This window comes from Haliotis asinina, chromosome 1 (genome assembly GCF_037392515.1).
Source record: "Haliotis asinina isolate JCU_RB_2024 chromosome 1, JCU_Hal_asi_v2, whole genome shotgun sequence".
Taxonomy (NCBI): Eukaryota; Metazoa; Mollusca; class Gastropoda; order Lepetellida; family Haliotidae; genus Haliotis; species Haliotis asinina.
Genome location: NC_090280.1, coordinates 27,645,495 through 27,668,606, shown reverse-complemented (window position 1 = coordinate 27,668,606; position 23,112 = coordinate 27,645,495). Strand labels below are relative to the sequence as shown.

The following is a 23,112-nucleotide window of genomic DNA, read 5'->3' as shown; positions in this document are numbered from 1 at the left end:
AGCGGGACTGGAAGTATTCGAAATGATAATGAATGTTGGTCTTGTTCAGAATAATAAGCTGTTTTCTTACATTAGATAGAAACACGAACAGTTCAGTCACATGATCACGTCACATGACTACACCATCGCCCCATGAGTGACCTTGGCGGGAACTGATAAGAGCTAGGGAGCAGAATTGCTCTGTGTTGCTGTAGGGTGCACGTCCTGACATTATATATTACATTTCCATATAATATCACCACAAGCAATCCTATTTAGTGCAGTTTTCAGGACATACTCTGAATTATGACTGATTCGGATAGAATATGACATGTATTGGCCTTGTTTCTCGACAGGGCTGATAAACAATGATAAAAAGGGGTTAAGAATAAGACCTTTGAGAGCACTAGTTTTATCTTGAAGTTACCTTCATGTATATTAAACCAAGTTAAGATTCAGCTAGTGTATTCATAGTTAAAACAGTGTTGGATATGATATGTTTGGATGAAAAATTGTATAGATGTCTACCAATGTACATTAACTTTTATGTATCTTTGAAAAAGAAATGTATGAAAGTGCATATTATTAAGTTTGGATGTTATGACAGCGAAACAATGTTGACCAAAGTTTTTATACATGCAAAACGTCCACTGACACTTTTTTTGCCATGAATAATTTTTTAATATAAGTAATAGTATTCATTTACATGTAGACCCGTGAAGGTCCTGGGGTAGAATAGGCCTTCAGCAACCCATGCTTGCCATAAAAGGCAACTAATGGGATTGGGTGGTCAGACTCGCGGACTTGGTTGACACATGTCATCTGTTCCCAATTGCACAGATCGATTCTCATGTTGTTGACCACTGGATTGTCTGGTCCAGACTCAATTATTTACAGACCACCACCATATAGCTGGAATATTGCTGAGTGCGTCGTAAAATTAAACTCACTCACTCATTTACTTGTAATTTTGAACAGCTAAATCCCTTTAAAGAATGCAGACCATAAATAACTGATGACCAGACTAGGTGATGGTGATTTTAAAGGGGGGCATGGAGGTAATCAAGTTTTTGAAAATATTTGTTTTTCTGGTTCTATGAAATAATTGTAGGGAAATGTAAGGATGTACTGATGGTTGTATGGAATGGCATTGACAGACTTAAAGGAGGAAAATGATGGATGTAAACCTCTATGTTATGAGGGACATGACATTTCAGAGCACACGTCAAGATGTAAACTCTCAAGCTGACGTCCATAAATTTTCATCATGTACTACTGGTTGTAATCAATATTATTACAACTTGACAAAAAAAAGATCTGAAATTTAAGCCACATTGTATTTTGTTGAGCAAGACACAAATAATTACATATTGCATTATCATGAAGATCAAAATACAATGTGTTTGTATTCAGAATACAATTATTTGTAATTCAATAAATAAACAAAGAATCTGCTATTGTGTATGCATGTACAAAGAATAATATAGGGGTGTATGACCATATCTAGTCCATCCAGAGTTAGGTCCCCTGATCAGCATTCCACGGAATGCTGGTGGTGGAGACATGGTTTTGCTGAAAATGTGTGTACAACTGTGGGATAATATTATGATTTTTTAAGGTTATGAGAGTTATAATCAATTATTTTTCTTGCACAATGATGGGAAATTAGAACTTTTAAATAAAAAATGTTGAAATTTTCATGGACAATTATAAGATGTGAAATATGAATGTTCAAAATGTATCTAAATTTACACGATAATGCGCAAAAATATGTATTATGATACTGTGACATGGATATGGTGATACATATTGATATATATATCATGACATCCCAACTGACATGTCATTATATCCCATTTATCCCGTAGATGGGTGCTCATAATGTCCATCATTGAATTGTCAGGTCCATGATCGATTATTTACAGACTGTTGTTGTATAGCAAGAAAAGTGCAGATTGCCACATTAAACTAACAAAGATTTTGGCGAAAAAGGCATAGGTTGTCACTTATAAAATGAAAATTGTAAAGATAATATATATGAATGTACAACCTCTATATCATCCTCGATATCTCCAGGGTATGCATTCCGAAAAGTCTCCACTATACCCTGGACGCATCTACGGGTCGGCCCCATAATTTTATTACCTCCCTTTGCTGGTTCCGCATTCTCACAGTAGCCAATCAGCAAGGCTGCCGTTATAACCGAGCTTGCCAGTGTCAACAAAGGTAGCAGTTACAACTGCGAAGGTTTGGGGAAATCATACAGACAATTTATAGGTCGTAAACATTTTTAAAAACATAAGCAAGAAATCCATCTACCTCTTTCAGATAACCTCTGCATGTTTGTTTGCCAAGTTTAATCGGTTAGAGAATTTAAAAAGCGAAAGTGAGTTGTGATTGGTTCGCTCAACTTCCCAGCGTAGACACCTGATTGGATAAAAAACCAGCCAAGGGAGGTAATACATTTTTCGGGCTGAGCCGTAGATGCATCCAGGGTATAGTGGAGACTGTTCGGAACGTATACCCTGGAGATATCGAGGATGCCTCTATATTTACAATGACATTTTGGTGTAGATTAAAAAAATAGAGCAGAAGCCATTTAAGTATAAATTGCAGGAGATGTAAATTAAATTAGGTCCTTGCAAATGAAGCCAGTCGTGTAAAATTACAGGATTATGACTAACTGGAGTCATCGTTGGAAACCCATGGTCTTCAGTATCCCATGGTTGTCAGAAGAGGCGACTTTGTTGACTCATGTCCCATTTCCATAGAATGAGGCTCATGCTATTGGTCACTGGATTTTGTGGTCCAGACTCCATTATTTGCAGGTCGCTGCCATGGATACAGCTGGAATATTGGTGAATGTGGCACAAAACTAAACTCACTCAATCACTGGAGACTGACAGTATGAAACAGCTCTGGTCACGTTTGACGACATGCAAAATACCTTTTAAAGTCTCATGGAGTTACCTGATTATGAACCCAACTTATCTGCACTCAATACTTTGAACAACTTTAAACCCTGCTATTTTGACCTCTACCTATTTCGCACGTATTCGAAAAATGCACCCAACCAAAACAGTGTAACAGAAACTGACTCTGTTTTTGTTTTGCTTTTCTTTCATTTTATTTCTGACTTAGAGACCTGAATTCTGACGGGCCAAAAATCTGAATATCCTGAAGAATGATATAGCCTGGCACTTAAATCGTTTGCTTGCCATGCTGAAGACCTCGGGTCTATATCCAACATGGATGTAATGTGTGAAGCTCATTTCTGGTGTTCCACACCATGATATTGCTGGAATATTGCTAAACTAAACTCATTCAAACACTCTTGCCTGGCTTACAAAGTACACACTATCATACTCAGACAGCAGAATGTATGTAGAACTATTGTACAACCATCAACAATAGTGACAACATATTTATGGCTAAAAATGTGTCAGATGTTTTGTGGATATGCAAACCTTTGGAGCAATAGCGTTTTTTATAGTCTTTGTCAGATTTTGATGTTACTTTTTATAATAAATATAATTTTTTTTGTTAACTTAGAGCCATGCGTGACTTATCTGATGAAGAGCGGCCTTGGTCGTAAGTAGTACAGCCTATTTGTCAAATGCTCTTTATAGACTAAGTATTTTATCTGCGAGCCTCATGTGACTTCTCTGATATTGAATGACCTTAACAGCGAGTGGGAGAACCTATTTGTGATGTAGTACAGACCACAGTGTATAAAATAAGACAGTAATCTGTATTGTATTCTCAATGCAATCATCTCATTGATATAGCTGTATCAAGTCAGGGTCATTATGAGGTCATCTTGACATTGTCAGTGTGATGTAGGACACAAAGCAAACTGTGATGATCAGGGTTAGAACTGATCTTCAGTAACCCAGAGGCGAAAAACAATCTGGTGGTCAGACTAGCTAACTTGGTTAACATTAACTTGGTTGATTATATCCCAGTTGTGTAGATTGATGCTCATGCTGTTGATCCCTGGATTGTCAGGTTAAGACTCTATTGTTTTCAGACTGCCATCATATAGCTGGAATGTTGCTGAGTGTGGCATAAAATTAAACTCACCCACTCACTGCTACAACTCAGTCTAGTAAAAATCTTTTGTACTTTTGTAGCAATATTTCTCTGCAGGAACAATGTTGTTTTGAAATTTTGTCCATTTTATTTAATATTAACCATACTCATTCTTCATAATGAAGTAAGGTGTCATCATGAACAAATATTGTCATTGTTTTACATAGTGGAAGATGCGGAGGCTGAGTGGGTTAGATCACAGATCTCTGAGGACTTGGTATCTGACTCTGACTGTTGTTACTCAACCTTACAAAAATGTTGAGAAAGTGTAATCCCAAATATGACAAAGGATGTGTCATGGTGTTGTTCAGAAACAGGAATACATGATTTAGAAGCAGCCCCAGTTTTGTGCCTCACACGCCCAAGTTCTTGCCTGAGTTAACATACTCATTTCCCTTGGATTGTTCTGGCAGCTGATTGGTTGACTATGAAGGTCAAGGCTTTGAAGGAAGTTGTAATTTGACACTGACTGTCCTGACCTATAAATATGTAATACTAGACCACTATGTGTGTTGTCAGTAATGTCTTATCAACCTCTGAGTATGCATCACATCATCAGGTATGTAGACATCTCCATGCTTACCAGTTATTTCATTGTTCACCAGCACAAGGGTTGGGGAATAAACATATATATATTTATATTTGTTCCTCTATATTGTAGAAGTGGTGCTGTGGTAGAGTGCATTGTTTGGTGTTGTAGTGAAGTGCATGGTGTATTTCCCTTCCACACAGCTCTAACTGCAGTACTAAAGCCAAATATAATTCAACTAAGATTGCCTCAGGTTCTGCACGTCTCACCTCAATGGATCTCCTTTTCCATTTAAAAGTAATTAATTATTTGTTTCAATCAAAGTTGTATATATTCAGAGACTTAGCTCATCTTTGTATCCCCCTGTTTTATCCAGTTTTTTTCGTGGCATACTTGACCTGCCACAGAGATAAACCACCTATTTTACCAGGGTTAGTTATCTATCATGTAACCCTTGCATGGTCTGTCCGACAACCTGTTGTATATTATCATTGTTAGAGTAACCGCCTACACGGTAAGTCTTGTTTTATCTTAGTGAAGCAGAGAAACCTTGGGATAAGGACTTCTGACATGTCGTTTCAGCAGAAAGATTTTGTTCTGAAATTTGGTAGTTTTGATTATTTAATTAGTATTTTTAAGCTCAGTTTGGTTAACATGAGAACTATTTTTACTCACACTCAATTTATTTTAATTAATTGCCTTTAAAAGAATAGGTGCTATGTATTACAAATAATAGGGGTTGTATAGGAAGAGTTATTTAGCATGATGTTTTTGAAGTACTGATATTCTGTGCTCTATGCATGTTTGCATTTGTTTTTTTGTTTTGTTTTTTAAAAAAGAATTGATTCCTGTAAATTAAGTAGAAATTATATTTTAGAAAATAAAGCACATGTGATTTTTCTGTATGACTGAATAACTGTAATCATATGAAGAAGGTCAGGGGGTTTTAAACTTGACAATATGGGCAGTGGGGTAGACTTGCGGTTAATGCATTCACTTATCATGCTGAAGACACAGGTTCGATTCCCCACATTGAAACAATGTGTGAAGCCCATTTCTGGTGTCCAAAACAGTGACATTGCTGGAATATTGCTAAAAGACGTGTAAAATTAAACTCTCCCTCTTGCTCTTATTAATGATTTATGAATTGATCATAGATACGATACAGGTAGAATACTGGCAAAGTGACTTCAAATTCATGCTCACTGTAGTAATCTTGTCATGTATCTGAAATACTCTATCTCTCTCTCTTTCTCTCACACAGACATGATAAAAAGTGGGTGTTGTGTCACTTTGTTTTAGCAGCAACAGCAATACAGAAAAAGTTCAACAGTAAATGGTCTGTTTTTCAGCTAAAGTGTCGAGACATTGGAGAACAATGCCTGCCATACCCAAGGAGATCCACCCTGGCGTGCCAGACTACAGCACTGTGCATGAGGCAGTCGGTGACCTGTTTTCTCCGGTCACTGTATGTATCTGTGCACATCTTTCTGGGTTCTTCCTTTCGTATGTCTTTCCACCTATCCATTTGTCCATCCTTTCACTTTTCAGTGAAGACAAATATTCTCACACATCACCGTATTCCAATCTCGTAGACTGATGCTGATGATGTTCATCACAGGACTGTTGCTATATGGCTGGAATATTGCTGAAGGCTGCATTAAACAGCAAACAAAATATTACATTGTTTAAAAACTAACCAACAGGTATTCTCAAACACTTTCAAATGTAGTGAATTTTTTTGTTTACCCACTGGTGTTACTTTCATTTTTACTGTTAGCAGTTAATAGGATAGCCTTTACCCCATGTTTGGGCATCCATTTATGGATGTGCAAGAGTGGTGGGGTAGCCTTGTGGTTAAAGTGTTCACTTGTCATACCAAAGATCTGGGTTTGATTCCCCACATGGGTACAATGTGTGAAACCTAAATTTTTAACTTACCTTACCATAGGTCTTATGCATATTACCTCAAGCTTCACTAGTAGAGATCAGACAGACGTTGATTTGCCATTCCCTGAATGGCTACCTTGTGTATCTACGGATGTCATGGAAGTGACGTGATTTCCCTACTCGCGCGAACACGAGCCATCCAAAATTCACTTTTACTTCTAGCGTTCGTCTGTTCAGACGTGTTTGTTTCGCTCGGAGTTTTCCTATCTGTGTTGAATAAAGTTGTCTCTTAACAGGTAAGTGTGTGTTGTTTCCCTAGGTGTGTGGTTAGTTAAATTGGATTTAACTTCACTTACCTCGTGTTGTAAATGTTTTTTTCTCACTTTGGTGTGGGTTTTCCTGCGTCGTTTATGAAGGTGTCATGGCGGGCTTGGAGGTTTTTATTCCGTTGGGGATGCTTCCTCCATCTGTTCTGCCATTTCGTATGGTAATTTCTCCTTGTTTTGTCTTCTTTTCATGTGTTTTTTTGTTCCACGTTGCATATTTCGCAGGTAGCCATGTTGGTTGCTGACCGTCGCTGTCACGAGCTTACAGGCATACCCACTTCTTTTTGGGGGTGCGCTCTTGCTGCATTTTTTGTGTAGGGGTGTTTTTCCGTTCTCCCCTCTAGTGTTGATTTTTTGTTTCCCACTTCGGTTTATGTTTATCTGTTGCAGTTAACTGTGTATGACTCGGCAGTTTTGTACTATCTGCAAGGGGCAGAAGTCAGCTAAGGATCCCCACCCCTGGTGTCCGGACAGTCGCTGTCAGCATTGTGCAAGTCTTTCAGTGGCGGATTACAAGACCTTTTTATCGGTTCGTAGGAAAAGGTTTACTCAGCGAAAGAGGAGAATGTCTTCCCCAGCTTCATCCTTAGGTTCCTTACTGGACGACCCGGAGCTACCTACCTTTACAGCGCCAATGCCGACGCCAGGTTTGGAACGCTCGTCAGTGATGCCTGTTCGCTCATCTCCAGATCCTCCTCGCTCGGACGCCTTCGTCGACTTATCCCGTCCGGACGCCTTGGCTCACCCAGAAGTTCAGAGACATTTACGGTCTCTCCAGCGCCTACCACATCTGCAGCGCCAGCGCCTTTGCCGATGTCAGCACCAACCTTGATGCCTGAACTTGCTCCAACTTCAACGCCTATGCCTGTGCCAGCGCTGATGCCCACGTCAGCGTCCACGCTAGCTTTGATGGGGACACCCTCACTGGTTCCAGTACCAGCGCCTATACCTACACCAGCACTTGTTCAGACGCCGGCTCCTGTGCCTTCGCCAACGCCTTATCGGATCCCCAGGATCTCGCACACACTGTCCAGGGAGGAGGTGTTACAACGACAGCTGGACGAGGAGCGCGCTCGGCGCTTGAAAGTGGAGCGTTCAGGACGCAGATCACGGTCCAGATCTCTGAGAGGTCGGCGTTCCCGTTCCCTACACTGTAGCCGGCGCTCGCGCTCGCGCTCATGCTCACGCTCTCCTAGACGCTCCGTGGAGAATTCTCGTTCCAACAGGAGTAGGCGGCGTTTCCGATCGCAATCTAGATCTCCTCGGCGCTCTTCCAGAACCCGGCTTTCATGTTCACCGGAGGCCCCTCGAGTTTCTCTGAAAGATTCTTCTATTCGGACTCCATCTACTTCTTCCACCCAGCAGCGGGAATCGACTTCGGTCTTCTGGGAGGATTTGGAGGAGCAACACTTCTGCCCTGATTATGACGAAGAGACAGGTGTAGGCGATGATGATGGCACCTATCTACCACTATTGGCAGTGTTTGAATGGATCGCTGATAGGCTGTCCTTCTCCGTCAGTGGACTCCAATAACTCGTCGTCCATCCATTTGTCTCCTGAACTACTCATTCCACCTCATCCTATGGTGGCGGATGCAGTGTCTCTCCTGGACGAGGATTTTGCCAAGCTTTCACTGAATCCTACGATCAAGGCGTCCAAGTCAAGGAAGTTGGAATATAAGATCCACAGCCTAGACTTCACGGATAATGGTGCTGCTCAGGACGACTCTCTCAAGTGCCTGTCAGGTTCTACACTCTCAGCCTATAAAGTGCAGGACTCTAAGTTGGCAGCCATTGACACAGAACTCAAACGCATGCTCAAACCTATTTCTGCGTTAGCCTCGACTACCTCAGCGGCTGCAGTAGATTTATCAGAGGACAACACCTCCAGGGTGGACCACCTGACGACGATTTTCCAGTGGCAAGGCAGGGTTCTTCATGACCTTCTTGGCCATTTACGTGCAGCTTTGGCCATGACTACATCTGGCAGAGCCAGAGGAAGTGGGAAGAAGTGCTATATTGCTAGAAGGGAATCCATCCGTTCCTCCTTTGGGAGGGGGAGCGGAAGCCCCAGGAGCGCAGCCAGGACACCCCTTCAACACAAGGGCGAGGCAGAGGCAAGCGCCCCTACTCTGGTCACTGAAGCCTTGGATGTCCCACCCCCAGTCGTACCTATCCATCTGACTCCAGTAGGTGGGAGACTAGGGATCTTCTGGCCCAACTGGTCATTCCTAGAGGACCCGTTTGTAAGCAAGATCTTGAAGTCCGGCTGCAAGCTGCCATTGGTCGAGACTCTACTGCTGACATCTACTCCCCAGTCGCGGATATATCCTCAACACCAATTAGCTCTCCTTGCGTCCAATATCGACATCCTATTGTCCAAGAGAGCCATAGAGACAGTGCTGGAACCCCACTGCTCCCCGGGGTTCTACTCACCCATTTTCCTGGTGCCAAAGAAAGATTCCGACAAGATGCGCATGATTCACAATATGGCAGCCTTCAACAGACAGTATCTGGCTGACCCTCCACATTTCCGGATGACGTCACTAGAGCAGATTCGAGCCAAATTGTCACCCGGGGCTTGCATAGCCAGTCTTGATTTACAGGATGCGTACCTGCATGTTCCCATATATCCACATCACAGGAAGTATCTGAGGTTCATCTTCAAATGAATGCATTACCAGTGGAGGGTGCTTCCTTTTGGAATTTCTACGGCCCCGTGGCTTTTCACACGGATCACGCTGCCGGTTACCAGGTCTCTACATCTCAGGGGAGTGGATTTCGATCCATTCATAGACAACTGTCTTCTCAACCACTGCAGTCCTCAACTGCTACGCAAACAGTTGGATTTCTCCACCCACCTGTTACATCAACTGGGTTGGATTGTCAACACCGACAAGTCACATCTGGAACCAATGCAAGAGCTGACCTTCATCGGGGGATTGCTTCTAACGAAGGACAATCTTGTCAGGGTCCCTCCAGATCGGTGTCGGAAGATACTGGTGTTTGCAGATCGAGGTCTCTCTCAACCCATGACCCTCAGAGAGTGGCAGTCTCTGTTGGGTCTTTTGACGTGGGCGCAAGATATTACTCTCAGGGGGCGCCTTATGCTGCGGCCGTTACAGAGGTTTCTGTTACCACTCGTCCAGATGAACACAGTTCCTTCTACCTCCACATCTACATCAGTATCTTCGGAGGTGGATGGTAGAATCAAATGTCTGTGCCGGCATCTGTTTGAAAGACTTCAGTCACGACCACGAGTTGTTCGTAGACGCGTCCCTGCTAGGGTGGGGCGCCCACCTGGTCGTCCGGACGACCTCAGGGCTGAGGTCCGACTCCGAAAAGTTATGGCACATCAACAACTTGGAGATGCAAGCTGTTATTCTAGCAGTACGCCACTGGCTACCGATCCAGTCCAATACCAAGCTTCCGGTGGTGTCGGACAATTCCACAGTCGTTTGGGTTATCCGGAACCAGGGCACGACCAGGTCCAAGCAACTCCTAGACCAGATGTTCTTGTTAGCAGACCTTCTAGACAGCAACGGGATCACAGTCGCGGTACGGCACATACCCGACTGCAAGAATATACTGGCAGACGCGTTGTTGCGTCCAGGCAGACCTTCTCAGACGGAATGGATGCTTCATCCAGACGTGTTTCGTCAGATTTGCCTTCTCCACGGGAGACCCCTGGTAGACCTCTTCACCACCAGCTGCAACCACCAGTTGCCATCTTACGTGTCTCCCGTACCGGATCCGCAGGCTTGGGCAGTCGACGCACTATCCCTGTTGTGGGAAGGTCTAGACGCGTACGCTTTTCCACCACCTGTTCTTCTCCCGGAAGTGATCGGCAAGATCAAGCAGACACAGAACCTGAGACTGCTTTTGGTCGTGCCTTGGTGGCCAACCAGACTGTGGTTCCCCGATGTCACACAAATGCGCTTTGAACAAGCGAGTCTACTTAGGATTACTGTGGGACTTCATTGCCAAGAATCAGCTTCCCGGTCAACCGGACAGACGGTTTTCCATCCCGCCTTTATCGACTATCCTGGGACGACATGATACTGAGGAGGAGTTCCTGTGTCCAGTCAGGGCTCTTAGATGTTATATCCAGAGGTCTGCCTTGAAGAGACGTTCCTGGAAAAGGCTATTTATCCCCTTTTCTTCATCTTGCAAGGGGGAAGTAAACAGAAACACAATTGCCTTGTGGCTTCGTTCGACTATCCTTGCGACGTATGATGCCAAGAAACTTCCCCATCTGTCGGCGAACAACCCCCATGAAATTAGAGCTCTGGCGTCCACTATGGCCCTCCACTGGAACTGTACGGTGCCACAGATTATGGAGGGTTGTTTTTGGAAGTCGACCACCGTTTTTGCCTCACACTACCTGAGGGACTTGGCGGTTGAGGACATGGAGGGGCTTCAGTCTTTTGGCCCGTTGGTGGTTGCACAGCAACTCACCCGGCCTTGTGCCCATTAGGTAATTATGTTGTTCTTACCATTGGTCTTAAGATTAACCTCACCCTCTGGGTGCATCGGTTTCTCTTTGGAGTTCCCTTGGGTTATCCTTTGTCTTGTTTCCAGGTTTGCACTGTGACGTTTGCCTTTGGTCTCCCGGGTCTCCTGTGCATGTGCTTTGTCTGCTGAAGAGTTGAAGGTCCTCCTCAGTCCACACCACCGTCCTCTCTGTCGAAGCCATATGCATAAGACCTATGGTAAGGTAAGTTAAAAATTTATAAAAATCTAAATACTTAAATACTTACCTTACCATAGGGTGGTGACTCCCTCCCAACGCTGAATGCTCCTCCCCACTTTGGACTCTTTGGACCTTTTTTCCTGCTGCCAGTAAAAGTGAATTTTGGATGGCTCGCGTTCACACGAGTAGGGAGATCATGTCATTTCTGTGACTACATCCGTAGATAAATGAGGTAGCCATTCAGGGAATGGCAAATCAACATCTGTCTGATCTCTACTAGCGAAGCTTGAGGTAATATGCATAAGACCTATGGTAAGGTATGTATTTAAATATCTAAAATATTTAGATTTTAATAATTCTGGTGGTCTTTGCCAATGATATTGCTGAAATAATCCTATACATGTTGTAAAACCATACTCACTCACTCACTCACCATAGGTGTTCAACTTTTTCACGACAATGCATAAGATGTGTTGGTGTAACTGCTGACAGCTTTATCAATCAAGTAAATTCGCATTAAAGTGTGGTGAATATGTTTCCTCGTTGCAGAACAAGTCTGATTGGTCCAAGTTCCGTTTGACAGACGACCAAATTGCCCAGTTCAACAGAGATGGCTATCTTCTGAATGTGCCGATTCTCTCACCAGAACAGTGCGACAGAATACTGGATGACTACAAGTACTTCATTGTGAGCAGAGCACAACCACCGACTTCTACATTAAACTGTTGTCTTGATCTGAATTGTTGTACATGCACAACACCACTTACAATCAGTTGAACGGGAACAACTACATACAGTTTTGGTTTGGGATTGTAGAATGTGGACTTGTCACTCGTTTAGGGTATGTTTCTGTATATAGGGTACATATCTGTTGTACTTGTGCCAACGACAACCCCATCAGCCAAACTATTGACAGCACCTCAAGCTGAGAGCAGGTCTGTACATAAGAGACCTATTATGGATTCTCCAGCAGAGTGCAAGATTTTAGTAATTACAAAAAGAAAGACCACAAGGGAAAGAGAAATATTGGGCAGATATTTTTTCCAAAACAGGACCTATATTGTGAATCAGTCTCCCGAACAACATCCGTGACATCTGCAAACTTGACCATATTATTTAAATTTATAATTACACCACCTCAAGCTGTGAGCTGTTGTGGCACATTTCTTTTCATGTCTGTGATAGCCTCTGTTTTATGTTCACCAGAATAAGGATGAGAAACACCCTGGGATGGACTTGTTGTATGAATACCATAGCAACCAAACTGGAGACCCTACACGGGTACTCATGCACTGTCTTGGACACTGGCGGATGACGCAGCTGTTCCATGATCTGGTCTTCCTCCCCTCAGTGGTTGTAAGTATGCTATTATAGCACAGCTGTTCCATGATCTGGCCCTTGACCCTTCAGCGGTTTAAGTATGACATAATAACAGAGCTTTTCCATGATATGGTCTTCCTCCCCATATTGTAAGTTTGACAGTATAACTGGCTGTTCCAGGACATGGCCATCCTCCCTGATTTGGACTTAATCTTCCATATAGAAGTGTATACAAAACTTTGTGTTGGTGTGAAATCATCTCGAATGTTGATAAATCTGCCTGACTGTTTCATCCTTGCTGCGGACAGGTACCTGCATCTCAGTTGCTCGACCCATCGGGGAAAGAAGTTCCAGTCCGATTCTGGCACGATCAGTTGTTTGCTAAACCCCCACATCATGGTGGAGTTGTCGCCTGGTGAGTGGAATTCTGCCATCTTGAATTCAGAAAGAAGAACATAAACACTTTTAACGTGAAAAAGGATCACATGATGGATTGAATGAGTGTGTATAGTTTTACACCCACTGGGGGATCAGATCTGGGATTTCATTGGGAAAAACAGGCACTTTTACCACTGTCCTGTCCCACTGCTAGTTACAGAGAAAAATATAAAATAAATAGAATTATTCACCTGAATGATAATTAAGTTATAAGCATCTGGCAATCACTGTTTTCTCCTCAGATGGCCTTGTTATGTCTGCTGTGCAACTTGCCATGCAGAGCTGTGTACCATGGTATTGCCAGGATCTGACGATGATCATTTCAATTCCCAGGATTATGGTTCTTGGTTGGCATCAACGTGCATCACTTCCTGGCCCCATCATTGAAACAGTGTACCAATCTTATTATTCTTTCATTTTGATGTTAGCTGGACCTAGTTCGTAGCCAGTGTTCAAGTACATTTGGTTTCAGATTCAGTATTTGATACATAAAACATGTCATTAAAACGTAGTAACTAAAGTAATGATGGGACAAGGTTCATGCGAAAGCAAATGCATGTGCATCCCGAGATGTCATCCCTATAAACAGATCCACCGAACATGCATCGAATCATTCACTGTTCGACAGTAGCGATATGCCATGACTATCAAGGGAAGAGAGGAACAAAGCTTTAGGAAGACTGAATTCTGGCCAGACTGCAAGACATGTTGCAAATCAATTTTCTTTTCATGTTCGAACAAGTCCAAGCCATTTTAAGCACAGCAGACTGTCCTTGCAGAAAAGGACCGCTTGTGACAACGTTAAGGCAAAATCGGGAGATTGTCCGTCATCACCTGCAAATCGTTTTGCTAGGGCTATGGAAACTGCACGGAGAACCACAGGCAATCACCAGAGTCCAATCAGGGCTGACACGGTGCGGAGGCGTTTGAGGCAGAAAAACATCAGATGTTGAAGGCCTTACTGGGGTCCGATCATCATGCGCATCTCCAGTGAGCCCTACATCATCGGAATTGGCATCACCAGGAATGGTGATCTGTAGTCTCCTCCGACGAAAGTCGTTATTGCGTCTTGATGATGGCAGTCTCAGTGTGAGAGTGGCGACGACACGAAAAGTGTTTTTTAGATGTTTGTGTCCTGGTAAGCGACTCATGGGGAGGTCCGAGCATAATGATGTGGTGGGGTGCTATGGCTCTCAGTCCATATTGGTCCTGGTAGAGGCAAATTGTTACAATTTGATCAAGGGCTGAGACCCTTTGTCATGGCACATTTGGGTCGTCATGGAAACCATGTCTTCCAGCAGGACAATGCGTGTGCCCATACTGCCATAGCAACTAGAGACTTTCTGTCAACATGGCATACAAACTCTTCAATGGCCGGCCCTCAGTCCAGACTTACACCCGATAGAACACTTGTGGGACGAGATTCAGAGGAGTCTCAATGATGTACGACCAAGGACGACAACTGCAGCTGTCAACTCTTTCAGGTGTATTACTGAGTCAAGTTCTTATTGCCTTCATCAACCGTCTCATCCACTCCTTGTACAAACAATATAACTCTGTTGTCAATGCTCAAAGAGGCCATACACACTATTGACTTTTGGATCACACAGTCACACCACCTGTAGTCATTCTAGTCAGTTGTCATCTATAAGTATTGGTGATCAAACATGTCAATTTTTAAGTCTTCCTGACAATTATTATGTTATATACATGTTTGAATTAAACTGATTACCAGTTTCAAAAAGGGAGTGACAAGGTTTTTTGACATTTCAGTGTATTATATTTTTTACATATGTATGTTCATGCTATCTTCAAAGGGAGCTAACTGCTGTGTTACAGGCACCAGGACTATTCATACTGGACACGCACAAAACCCATGATGCATTTAACGGTAGGCGGCACTTCCTCTCAGCTACCCCTATTGCTTGCAATGACCTGCTTAACTCCCTTGCTTGTATGGACAATATGGCCACTAATACTTGCAAGACAGAAATTTCATTGTGTAATCATTGTCAATACTGTGCTATTATCGACCAATGAATTGAGCAGTAAACTGCTTACGCTACGATTTTGACCAATGATCACACAGATTACGTAATGAATATATTTTGTCCAAAATTTGCAGCAACCATCCTGCGATCTACTTTGTTTCATACCAGGCATGATTCTGTTTACTGAAGTTAATGCAAACTGATTGCCATGACAAAATACTGATTGAATTATATATAATTCTTGAACTTCTTTTTGTAGACAACCTCATGTTATTTCTTGTCTATAATTAGAACCACAACATCATGGCAAAGAACATTGTCACAAAGAGTCAGGAAAATCTGGGCAGGGTTAATTCCCCAAGATCCTGCAAATATTTTTTTAAAACAATTTATGAAATAAACCCCCTGAAGATGTTAAATAAAGCACATTGTCATCTAAATATTTACATGCAACATATGTCATATTTGGGATTTCACTTTCTTAGTAAAGTACAAATTCCAGTACTTTTTGGTTGAGTTCCATCCGGGATTTGAACCCGCAGCCTCAGAGTCAGGCACCTAATTGCCAGCACACAAAATCAGCCACCTATCACACTCAGCCACTGAGACTTCCACAAAAATGAAAGTCGGACAGCTGGTAGTCTAGACTGCGTACTTTGTGTACCTCTCTGATAGGTGTAAATTGGCACAGCTCCCACGGTCGAAAGCTATGATTACACGATACTATTTAGAAAGTGGTCAAATGCAACTTACGTCATATTTGGGATTTCACTTTCTTAGTAAAGTACAAATTCTAGCACTTTTTTGGTTGAGTCCCATCCGGGATTTGAACCCACACCCTCAGAGTTAGGCACCTAATCACCAGCACACAAAGTCTCACACAAAGACTACCAGCTGTCCGACTTTCATTTTTGTGGAAGTCGAGGTGGATGAGGGAGCAAGGCGGCTGACTTTGTGTGCTGGCGATAGGTGCCTGACTCTGAGGGTGGATTTTGTTTCCAGAGCACAATTTGAAAACCATTCAATGTCTTTCTACAAGACTTAGCATTTGTCAAGGACAGATCTTGAAGATGTTCCTTTTGCTATCTGCAGATATTTTGACATATACAGTCAGGCCGCGTTAATCCGAACACGTCCGTTTTTCATCAAAAACGTTCGGATAGTGAAACGTACGGACTACTGAAACGAACTTGTGACTAGCAGCATTGTTACGAAGTGAGATCACGTGTCAGCCAGGTGATTGCATCTGTCTGTCAAACAATCATACCAATCACAAAACATATCCGATGTCTGAAATTGTGCTCTTGCCGATAGACTGTCCGAATTCTTGACCAAAATGTTTACACATAAGATCAAAGTTGGCTTTAGGGTTTTCTCTTTTTTTCTTTGTGCGGCAGTAATTTCACATCTTTTACGCCTAGGGGCGGGACTTTTCCATTATGACTGACAAGCGTCAGGTGATCTCATTTTGACACGATCAGTGTTTTATACAGGAAGTAAGCATGACAGGTATTACTCCAACTAACCAAAAGTGAGACCTACTAATTGATCAAAATCACAAACTAACGACATCTTCAACTCGCAAGTGTCACTTAACAATTACCACTGAATGGGGCTCATGGTGTGAAGGGATTATCCCAACCTTTTTGATGTACCGCCGGATTAATGAAGCAAAACTATGTGTAATTAGCTAATCTGTTACCGCTGATTAACGTTCGGATACGGAGAGTGAAGCACCGGATTACTGAATCAACAGGTAATGAGTTTACATAGTAAAAAAGATTGGTTACAGTTAGCTATCGTTCGGATATCGCGGGAATCGGATTGTCGGGGTCCGGACTAACGCGGCCTGACTGTATATTTTTCATAATTTCCATGGAAACAATTCAGACTGTGTCTAAAAAACTATCAAGTAGGACTTGGGGACTTGTCATCTTCTGATGGCTCTTACTAATATTAATTTTATAACAATATTTATACAAACGTTGAAATATTGCATATTTTAATCGTTAGGCAATAAGATATCTATGAATGAATATGACTTAAGCTGGACTTACCCTGCAGTATTCTACCTGTTTCAGGTGCACATAGCGCTGGATGAGCAGTTTGAACAGAACGGTGCTCTCAAGTACATCACTGGTTCACACAAGTAATATTCTTATCATAATCAGTTTCTCCCACTTATCCTGCATTACATATTGACCACTGGAACCTGAGTGGGTTTGATGGCTGACATTGTGTGCTGGTGATTAGGTTCCTGACTGTGAGAGTGGTTTTGAATCCCAGAAGGGAACCTAACCAACCCACTAGAATACTAAGAGTGTAATCCAAAACGTAACATGTTGCATGTGATCATTTTCTAAATTTCATTGTGTGTTCATATTGCACATTGCTCTTATGAACAAAGTCGGAACTGGAAACAATGTATAGATATGATCGTGTGTCTGGTAACATCTTTTCCCAATATGACCTCCATGAAGATGTCTCGCTTTCTTCCTTTGTGGCCTGAGCAGATGTTGCTACAAAGTCCTAATGGTTTTCAAAACATATAACCTCCATTCCGGCCATTTTAAATTGAGTTCATTTGATCTGTGGTCTGTCCTTTTCACATCATCAGGTTACAGTTTTTAATATTTACAACACATGAAAGTAAAACTCTACACTGTACCTTGAGTTGTAATAGTGTCCTACAGCTGCAGAATACTCAAAGTAAATTAAGCAATGACATGGATGTGACAAGAACTTTTCTTTCAAACAGTTACATTGAGATAACTTGTGATATGAAATGTGTCACTGTGTGTATTTTAGTACAGCTGGTCTGTTTCAGATGGAACAGAAATGGCAACCCTCTCCCTGTGACGGACTTCAACTTTGCTGACATGGAGTCCATCCAGGTGTGTTAGCATTAATGACATAGATAGTGTGAAATGGAGACAGTGTGGTAGCAGAATGGTTAAAGTGTTTGCCTGTCACACCCGGGTTTTATTCCCCACATGAATACAATGAAATAGTTTCTGACCAGATTCACTACATAAAGATGACCACATTAGGTTGGTTGTTTATGAATTAAGTAAATAATGTCTAAGTAGTACCTGTTTCTTCAATATATCTGTCAAACTTAGCTTCAGGTGTAATATTTCATGGATTAACACCCCCCAACCCCACCCACTCCCTTTCCCAAATACAGGTTCATGATCAAGATATGTCTCGCATCATCATTGAAGTAATGACAATGGCTGTCTAGAAAGCACCTGTTTCCATGCAATTGTGCATGCTCATAGCGCTAACACAGTATTACCCTGGATAACCCTAGCTGCTGTGAGGCACTAGAGAGTTAACAGTCGTAACTTATACTACTGGATACCCATTTACTGCCAGGTGAACGAGACAAACCTTGTCTAAGGTGAGGCGTGTCACATGCTTTGTTGTATGACAGGACTGAAGTCCTAGAAACTCTCAGGAGTTTAATAGTTCAAAATGGGGGCCAGATGGTTACTGTATGGCAGTCATGGGTTTGTCTGGTCATGACACAAGCAGGTGATGGCAGTCTGAAGTTTATCCCACTTTCATCCACACCCACAGTCATGATGTTCTTGTTTCAGACAATACTGAATGATGAAGAGAAAGCTGCCTTTAAGCCAATCACAGGCAACCTGAAGAAGGGTCATGCCAGTTTCCATCATGCTCTTGCAGTCCATGGTTCCTATGGCAACAGGTGAGTAGACATCAGCTTCCAGGGGACAACTATACTTGTATCACACATGACTAGTGAAATACTCACATCATGACATACGACTCCTACTGTGTCATCATCAAAAGAAAATTGGGCTGTTGGGTAGCTTAGTGGTTAAAGCATTTGCTCATGGTGATGAAGGCCTGGGTTTGATTCCCCACACAGGTACAATGTGTGAAGCCCGTGTGTTATTTCCCAACTGTGATATTTCTGGAATATTACTTCACTGATATAGAAATACAGTTCGCTCTACCACCATGTATTGTGTAATAAAGCACACTTTTGCCCTGAACATTATACAACAGCATCTAGTCTTGACCCATATTGCGTGTACAGTTGAACATTCACCTAAACTGATCCATTTTCTCCTCTACTCCAGATCCGATGTTCCCCGCCGAGCTGCTGTACTTAATTACTTTGCTGATGGAGTCAAATCAGACTCTGATGAAGAGTTGCTCAAAGGCATTTCTATTCCGAAGGTAGTAAGACTTGTGAATGTATTGCACAACTATAGTTGCAGCAAAGCATGACAAGTGGAACAAGAAGACAAATATCCCCTGCAGGGGCAAAATATTCTTCATGAACGTGTCTACTAGTTATGATGATGTCAAATGTTTTGGCAAAGTGGAAGAAGAGTATTGAAAATATTTCATTCAGATTTCCAAACCTACCAATAGGCACCAGTACAAAACCAGATCTATCTATGTGTCAAGTTTGGTTTAGAAAAAGTGAACAGTTTTAAAGAGCAAACCTACCAAATTCAGTCACAGATGAACTTGTTGCCATGGAAACACAAAAAATATTTTATTCAGAAATCCAAAACTACCAAAAGGCACCAGTACACTGCCATGTCTATCTATTTGTCATGTAGTGAACAGATTTGAAGTTCTGCCCCGGAAAAGACGTGCACGGATGGATGGACAGATGGATGGAGTGCATTTTAATACCCCCAGCAACAAGTGTTGTGGGAGATAAATAGTAATACTCTTCATATACACCCAGAAATATAAATCACTAGACCTTTTATATTTACTTAAAGTACCACTTTAAGATAAACCTGTATTTATTTTCAAATTAATATATATGATAAGAATTGATAGTCAGTGACTTTTGGGTTTACGATTTCTCATAAGTGCCCTACCCTGCCCTACAAACCTCTTCCCCCGTTAATTAGATTACTGCTAAGTAATTCTTATCAAGACCATTTTTACATTGACTTCTAATCTAAGTTTGTTTTCTCTAATGGTTTATTCCTGACAAATGTGATTTAAATGAGTAATTCTCCTTTGTAAATTTTACACAGCACTCACTATGGTAGCTATGGCAACTCAGTATGTCTTTAATTATGTAACCTTAGTGCAGTGTTAAAGAATGCTGAATCTGGTCTTTTTTGTTGTCAGGGTAACAAGATGGAGGGTCAGTTCTTCCCCATTGTCTATGACCCAGCCTGGGCTGCCTAATACCTCTGCTCTTCACACCCCTTTGACACAGACAGGGTTGTCATCACCTACATAACCGGAAGCAGGCATACTGAATAATGCTTCTAGACATGTCAAGTCAATCACTGCTTTTTGAAATAAAAGAATAGTGAAAATGTTGCAGACAGTTTTGTTATGTTACTATATTGTTTTTTAAATATCTTTTGGATGATATGAAACCATTGACTGTATGCAAGAGGTAATTGCATGTTAAGTTTTTGTTTAACAAGTTTATTGCAGGGTAAATAAACTGATTGCCGCTGTCTAAGACTGTGATTTGAAAGGAATAAAAATGTTGAATCTATCCAGCAAGAGTACTTTTTCATGTTTGACATGCACACCATACAGAAATCCAGTGAAGTTGTGCTATGCCAAGACAGTAACATAATTACTGTATGAGTTACTGAAAATGGTTGTACGTTGCCTTGAGCACTATTCTAGCAATATCACAGCAGGGGACACTAGTACTGGGCTTCACATATTGAATCCATATGGGGAATCAAACCTGGTCTTCGGAATCTCAAGCAAATGCTTCACCAAGTCTGCTATCCCATCTTCCCAACCACTATATGAAGACATCCTTAATGATGAGGACTCATCTACACAAAGCGATCTTAGCACTAAGACTGTCTAAATCAATGGTAGGCTCTTGGAGTTATGATTGTAGTGTGAAGATCACTTTGTGCAAGTGGTCCCTTATCAGGTTAGAGAAACAAGTTGATAGTACAAAGAGTGAAATTCAAACCCTCTGTGTACAAGGCAGATGTCATATCTTTCTCTACGTCTCCATTTACCATGGGAATACAGACTGGTTATCCCGAATCGGGCTGTTTACCTAGGAGGAGAGACTGGAGTAATGATAAAGTCTGATTAATGATTACCGTTTAATGTGAAAGCAGGGAGTAAGTTTAATGTCACTTGGAAGGGTACTTCAGTTTCACCACTTTCAGGGTGGAGTAGTAGATCCATGCATAACTAAGAGACATGGCCATGGCCATGTTTTATGACAGGTGTATTCAAGCTGCTTTTTATTATGTTTTGTTAAAATCAGTCATGATCCAGGTTAGAACTGATCTTCAGTAACCCATGCTTGTCGTTAGAGGTGATTAATGGGATTGGTTGATCGAGGTCATTGACACATGTCCTTATATCCCAGTTGCAGAGTTAGATGCTCATGCTGTTGATCCATGGATTGTCTGGTCTACATTTGATTATTTACAGACTGGCACCATATAGCTGGAATATTGTTGAGTGCGGTGTAAAACTAAACTCCCTATACTGTTAAACAGTGCAATATTCTTTCTATATGACTGTGGTCTGCATATACTATGCCTGGACCAGGCAATCCAGTGACTGAGAAAATGAACAAACCAAACTGTTTCAGTGCAATGACAGGCAATCAACCCAACCGCCCAGTCAGACAACTTGATTCATTTCATAGACTGAAGACAATCTACACAATCTACAATCTTTCCACAGCTGGACATTGTGACCAGCTAGCATTTCAAACGCCACATAAATTTAACCAGTCAAGTGATCATGCTTTTCATTGTGCTTGAGGCCATACACCCAAACAACCAATCAGACATGTAGAGGGTATTGTGTTGATGCTGCTATTTTTAGCCAGGGGTTTTGATAGAGGAAATTAGAAAATTGATTTTAAAATTTGCCAGACACAACATTCTTTGAAATGACTGGATGCTAACTTTGTAATGGTGAAAGTGTGGTAAATACAGGATGACAGAAACACTGCGAAACAGCAACAGACCAGTTTCTAACTAGCAACTGACTAGCTGCTAGCCAGTGACTGATCCATGTATTTCAAGCTGACTTGAGGTCATCTAAGCAAGAGGTTTGTGAAAATCTTAATGCCCTTTGGTGTTATTCGTGAATCACTGAAGACAAAAACAAGGACACTATTAAGAATCTTCAACATTTTATGTCAAAAGAAATACTGGTATATCAACAAGTACATAAACACTGCACAAACAAACGTCATAAAGTGTAGATTAGATCCCAGCTGATGGATGTGACCAATCTTGATCATACTGGAAGAGAGTACACAGTCTGCACTTAGCAAGCTATTGGACATTGAAGATCACTGTGCTGTCTAGAACTGTCAGTCAAGTATATATATTGAACCACAGCATCACATTTTCAGGCAACATATTTTGTCACAGGATCTCTATGACCTCAGAACTCTGAACTCAGGTCCACAAGTCAATGTTCATACCGTTACCTTGAACTTACAGTATCTGGTGTTCATAAGCTTTAATACACTCTTTGTCCCATGGGGCAGGGCACTACACTCCCCTGTGTACTTGTGGTACTTGGTGTATTCAGTGTACATTAACTTAAACACTTCCTTCGTCCCATGGGGCAGGGCACTATACTCTCCCTGTGTACTTGTGGTACTTGGTGTATTCAGTGTACATTAACTTAAACACTTCCTTCATCCCATGGGGCAGGGCACTACACTCTCCCTGCGTACTTGTGGTACTTGGTGTATTCAGTGTACATTAACTTAAACACTTCCTTCGTCCCATGTGGCAGGACAGCCAGCAGCTGTGCAATTTGGAAGCGGTCGGCTATATCCAGCAAGATGTAGATACCAGGCAGCAGAGCTTTCTGGAACCAGAAATTG

General features: G+C 41.9%; 2 protein-coding genes across 5 annotated transcripts in view; one reads left to right on the top strand and one right to left on the bottom strand.

Annotated features, from left to right (window-relative positions):
- Positions 1-111: 111 nt before the first annotated feature.
- Positions 112-20,780, top strand: LOC137278052 (probable alpha-ketoglutarate-dependent hypophosphite dioxygenase). 4 transcript variants are annotated; one of them, XM_067810121.1, is made up of 12 exons: positions 112-190; positions 3,532-3,570; positions 5,953-6,068; positions 12,058-12,195; positions 12,715-12,864; positions 13,137-13,243; positions 15,106-15,157; positions 17,339-17,406; positions 18,085-18,151; positions 18,860-18,972; positions 19,370-19,469; positions 20,391-20,780. In XM_067810121.1, the coding sequence occupies exons 2-12, from the start codon at positions 3,552-3,554 to the stop codon at positions 20,448-20,450; spliced, it is 990 nt and encodes a 329-aa protein (XP_067666222.1). In that variant the 5' UTR covers positions 112-190; positions 3,532-3,551; the 3' UTR covers positions 20,451-20,780. The 4 variants fall into 4 exon arrangements, with proteins under 4 accessions (XP_067666222.1, XP_067666230.1, XP_067666240.1 ...); XM_067810129.1 differs by having other exon boundaries at positions 112-195; XM_067810139.1 differs by lacking the exons at positions 112-190; positions 3,532-3,570 and adding an exon at positions 4,528-4,630.
- Positions 20,781-22,387: 1,607 nt separating this feature from the next.
- LOC137289750 (unhealthy ribosome biogenesis protein 2 homolog) overlaps positions 22,388-23,112 on the bottom strand; it is a 34,957-nt gene continuing 34,232 nt past the window's right edge. Inside the window, exon 30 of the mRNA XM_067820873.1 lies at positions 22,388-23,096. Coding sequence (XP_067676974.1) covers positions 22,941-23,096 — 156 coding nt within the window. The 3' untranslated portion in view covers positions 22,388-22,940. The remainder of the gene's footprint in view (positions 23,097-23,112) is intronic.

Coding starts and splice junctions, on each gene's coding strand:
- LOC137278052 (XM_067810121.1), top strand. Junction 12,865..13,136: donor TCTTCCTCCCCTCAGTGGTT/GTAAGTATGCTA, acceptor TGCTGCGGACAG/GTACCTGCATCTCAGTTGCT. Junction 18,152..18,859: donor CTGACATGGAGTCCATCCAG/GTGTGTTAGCAT, acceptor TTCTTGTTTCAG/ACAATACTGAATGATGAAGA.